At 44.1% G+C, this 5,028-nt stretch overlaps 1 protein-coding gene across 2 annotated transcripts in view; it reads right to left on the bottom strand.

The window, feature by feature from the left end:
* Wdr59 (WD repeat domain 59) overlaps positions 1-5,028 on the bottom strand; it is a 68,631-nt gene that overhangs the window by 55,956 nt on the left and 7,647 nt on the right. For both annotated transcript variants that reach the window (XM_013354988.2, XM_013354991.2), the window contains exons 2-3: positions 4,216-4,265; positions 1,420-1,555 (exon numbers count right to left, since the gene is read on the bottom strand). In XM_013354988.2, coding sequence (XP_013210442.1) covers positions 1,420-1,555; positions 4,216-4,265 — 186 coding nt within the window. The remainder of the gene's footprint in view (positions 1-1,419; positions 1,556-4,215; positions 4,266-5,028) is intronic.

Here is a 5,028-nt window from a genome sequence, read left to right as displayed (position 1 = left end):
TGTATACACACATGCAATCATACACATACACAAACACATATCCACATGTACATACACAAATAATAATAATAACCATAAAGGGCCAGGCATGGACATCTACAGCTGCTCTAGACCAACAGTTCTCAACCTGTGGACTGCAACCCATTTGGGGGTCATGACCCTTTCGCAGGGGTCACCTAAGACCATCGGAAAACAGATATTTACATTACAATTCATAAAAGTAGCAAAATTACAGTTATGAAGTAGCAACGAGAATAACTTTATGGCTGGGGGTCCTCACAACATGAGGAACTGGACTAAAGGGTCACAACGCTAAGAAGATTGGGAACCACTGCTCTAGAGAAAATGATGACAAAGAATCAGGAGAAAGATGCCAGAGATGACACATCCCAAAATCTTCTGAGGTGTGATAAGATTCTCAGGAAGGAGAAAGAAGCTGGGTGTAAACCCTGGGGAACATATAAACAGGCACCCGAAGTCTGCAGAGGTTAACCAATCTAATGAACTCCATATGGGAGGAATCCCACCCTTGGAACAGAGAAGGTATTTTGGTTTAGTTTAGTTTATTTTCGACTGTCTATGTGTGGGAGGGGGTGCACTCACGTGAGTGCAGGTGCCCACACAGGCCAGCAGAGGCCAGAGGTCCCCGGGAGCTAGAGTTACAGACACCCACGGTGGGTGACAGGAACTGAACTTCGGTCCTCTGAAAGGGCAGTATTGCTCATAACTGCTGAAGCGTCCTTCCAGCCGATGGATGAGGTGTCTGAGCCCTCTGACAGCACAGAAGACTAGCTCCAGACCAGCTCACGTGCCTCTCCTTAGAGCACCTTTCTGGGCATCCGCCATGCAGCCCCTGGCTAGTCATACTGTCACTAAGGAACGTAACTCCCTACACAGAAATGAAAGCACCTACCTGCTTCCCCTTTAAAAATCTAAATTCAGTCCCCAGAAATAAATACAAAAGCTACACAGACTAGGGGCCAGCAAATCAATTATACACATACACAAATATATGTAAAACACATAAGACAACTTGCCTCATCTTTCAGAAGCAGGCAAATCTCTTTTTTAAGATTTATTTATTTTTATTAAATGAGTTTGGGTGTTTGCCTTCATGTACATCTGTGTAGCATGTTCGTGCCTGGTGCCCGTGGAGGCTAGATGAGGGCGTCAGATCTTTTAGAACTCAAGTCATGACAGTTATGGTTATGAGCCACCATGCAGGTACTGGGAATCAAACCCAGGTCCTCTGGAAGATCATCTATCCACTGACCTTAAGCATTGAGCCATTCGCCAGCCCCACAAACCTCTTTTTTTAAAAAAAAACAAACTGAGCAATGAAGACTACATCCTCTTCTCTGTACAGGACAAAGACCTGCAGCCCTCAATGGCACATTTAAAAGATGACAATGAACTCACCGACGCTGCGAAATAATGTGCGAAGCTGTCATGAGGGTTCCACTGCACAGCTCCAATGTCCCATTTGCTCTGGCGGGAGATTTTGCGGTGACCTTCAAAAGGGGCATCTAGATTGACGATGTACAGGAATCTTCGGCTAGAACAACATCAACATTGTAGCAATACAGCAACATAGCAGCATGCACATCACGACAGAGAAGCACATCCTGCATTGTGTGCAGCTTGCAAGCACTGCTCTGACACTCTCAGATACACGCGGCAACTACCTACTCTGAAAGGCATACAAATGACAAGTGTCCCCAAGCTGAGGGTTAAGCAAAGGGGAACAGTATCCCTGCGAGAGCTACTGTTAAGTTTGGCCTTCACTACCCATGTCCACCCATGAGAGTGCGTCTGCTGTCTGCTCCCTCTGTGTTCAGCTCCAGCCTGCTCCTTTCCCAGCCTTTCCCAATGACCCAGCTAGGATGGAGTTTCAGTTTCATGGTAAGCCCACTGCAGGGTCTACATTTCAACTGTGTTTCCTCTACAAGAAGGCTACCAAATGTTAAGACTCTTGTCTCAATTCACCTGCATATCTGGAAACTAAACCATAGCTAAAATATCTTTTTAGGTCCATTATCACCAGGCACAGAGCTTTATATGTAACGAATGTGTTAAACACACTTATTACTGGGCCAGACTCCTGCAGGAAAATCTCAGATTCCTCTGCAAGTCTGCTACTCAGAAACAAAACCAGATCTACCAGGAAGAAAACTAATGACCCAAGAAAAAGGAGTAACAATTAAAGTAGCATAGTAAGGCTGTCATAGTTAAAAGTGTCGATCAATATAAAGAATCTGAAAAATATATATCAATATAAAGAATGCGTTGTATTCATTTTAAGAAAGAAAAAATGACTGGCTGTGAATTGACATCCCTGAAGCAATCTGGCATTGATTTTCAATTGGAGAACATGCTAAGACTCTGGGTATCAATGAGGACCAATAAGCCCAAGAAAAAAAGACTTACAGTCCCTGTTTGGAAAATAATGAAAATTCTAGAGAGTAGCAGCGACTGTAAAGAGGGATGGTAGTTAAGGGGGAAGAAAGGTAATCCAGGGAAGACAGAATCTCACAGATCTTCTGGAACGTCTAAGGAAGTTAATGCAGAACGAAGACCAGAAGCAGGAGGAAGGATGCTGCCTTCCCATTAGAAGGAAAAACAGTACAGACGACAAGCTTTCTCCATGAGCTGTGCATCACTGGGGAGCTAACAGTGCAGACCAGTGGAGAACAGCAGGAAGGGGGTCTTTAGGACAGACACCAGTGACTAAACGTGTATTTATCTTCATTCCCCAACTCCCAACCCCCTGCTAAAATATAGTTTAAAAAAAGAGAGAGAGAGAAATGAAAGCATATGGACAAATGGCAACTGATCATGAATAACAACAGACAATAAGCCAAGAGCTAAAGCCAGCAAGTGTCTCAGAATCAAGCTGATTTGAGGGGCAGGACCTGAGGGCACCTTCTCTAGGCAAAGAGGAGTAAGGCTGGAAGGCTAAAGCAGAACCAATAAACAAAACCAGAATGCCTAAAAGCATGTAAATGGCTATTCTAGTCTTTCTTTACTCTTTTTTTTCCAAGTTTTTTTTTGAGTGGGGGGGCATGTGCAGTTGTGCCCACAACTGGAGGCCAGGAAAAGAACACCCCTTTCTAACACGCTCTGTCTAGACCTTTGAGGCGTCACGTTTTAAACAGTAATTAGAGTCTTTGAAAGTTCTTGAAAATTAAAACAGTTGAAAATTAAGAAAATCTAACAGAGGGCCAGAGAGATGGGGCAGTAGCTAAGAGCACTGGTATCCCGCAGAAGACACGGGTTCAGTTCCCAACACCCATGTGATGGCTCACAACTGTCTGTAACTGCAGCTTTGGAGAATCTGACGCCCACTTATGGACTGAGGGCACCAGGCACATGCATGGTGCATATACATAAATTCAGGAAAACTCATACACATAATTTTTTTACCTTCAAACTCCACTTACTGCTCGTGCAGAAGATCCAGGTTTATTTCCCAACATCTACATTAGATGACTCACAACCACCTGTAATTCTAGTTCTAGGGGATTAAAAGACCTCTGGCTGCTGTGAGCATCCACACATACCATGCATATAAATTCATGTAGGTGCACGCACACACAAATAAATAATAAAGAAATATATCTCAAAAGAAAATCTAAATGAAGAATTGGAAGTGATCATTGAAAACTCCTAGAATAAAAAAGAAAAAAGAGACGGGCGGTGGTGGCGCACGCCTTTAATCCCAGCACTCAGGAGGCAGAAGCAGGCGGATCTCTGTGAGTTCAAGGCCAGCCTGGTCTACATAGTGAGTTCCAGGACAGGCTCCAAAGTTATAGAGAAACCCTGTCTGGGGTGTGGGGAGGGAGTAGATTCTTTTCTTACACAATATATCCTGATTAGTTTCCTCTCCCTCCACTCTCTACTCCTACCCGCTTCTTCCCCTCCTTCCCTCCATTCCCTTTGTCTCTCATTAGAAAATAGGCTTCTAAGAGATAACAAACAAACATGACAAAATAAAACAGATGACACTCTTCAAACCAGCTATCATATTGAAGTTGTGTGAGAGGAAAAAACAGACAACAAACTGTAGAGAATCCCTGCTAATGCCCATGTGGTCCTCAGGATGTGAACACTAAACCCTCTCATTGTCCTCAAACATAAGGATATTTTCCAGTTTCCCAGAAACTTAGAACGTGTTCCCCAGAACTTATGGCCAACAAACGCTGAAGGTTCACTTACCCGGAAAGCACAGCATGCTGCCCAAGACAGTCCACAGACATGGCAGTTGCCTGTGAGAAAGAACAGTTTCAGTTCTGCCAGCAAACAGTCAGGGGACAAGACTGACCCTACCTGGGGTTCTTCTTCCTTTCAGGCAGTCCCCAGCTAACAACAACCAACTAAGAGGCATTAGTTCTCGGCAGTGGACGCTTTCCAGCAGTTCTCAACCTTCCTGACCCTTTAAGACGGTTCCTCACGCTGTGCTGACCCCCAACCATAAAACTGTTTTCATTGCTGCTTCATAACTGTCATTTTGCTGTTGTTATGAATCATAATGTAAATATTTTTGGATATAGAGGTTCGTCAAAGGAGCTGTGACCCACAGGTTGAAAACCAGTTTTAAGCCCTTTTAGTTCCCACCTGAACTCGAATTCACTTTGACAACGTGACAGCTTTTCTTTCACAGACACACACACACACACACAGAAAGAGAGAGAGAGAGAACAGGATTATACACAACGAAGGCAGTACACCCTACAATAAGAAGACACAAGTTCTCGAACCCTCAGAGAATGACCAGCACTGAGCAAGAGGCAGCTACTAACCAGTCTCTCCCAAGGAGAACCTAACCTGGACACTAGACACTCACAAAATACACTCATTCCTTTCCATAACATGTGGAACCTTCTTGAAGCCATACGGCATATTATTCAAATATTATCTCTGCTGATCCAAGGTTTTTTTTTTTAAGATTTATTTATTAGCCGGGCGATGGTGGCGCACGCCTTTAACCCCAGCACTCGGGAGGCAGAGGCAGGCGGATCTCTGTGAGTT

The sequence above is a fragment of the Microtus ochrogaster genome, chromosome 4, assembly GCF_000317375.1.
Source record: "Microtus ochrogaster isolate Prairie Vole_2 chromosome 4, MicOch1.0, whole genome shotgun sequence".
In the NCBI taxonomy this organism is placed as follows: Eukaryota; Metazoa; Chordata; class Mammalia; order Rodentia; family Cricetidae; genus Microtus; species Microtus ochrogaster.
Note: the sequence above shows the minus strand (reverse complement) of the source record. Positions and strands in the feature narration are given on the sequence as shown.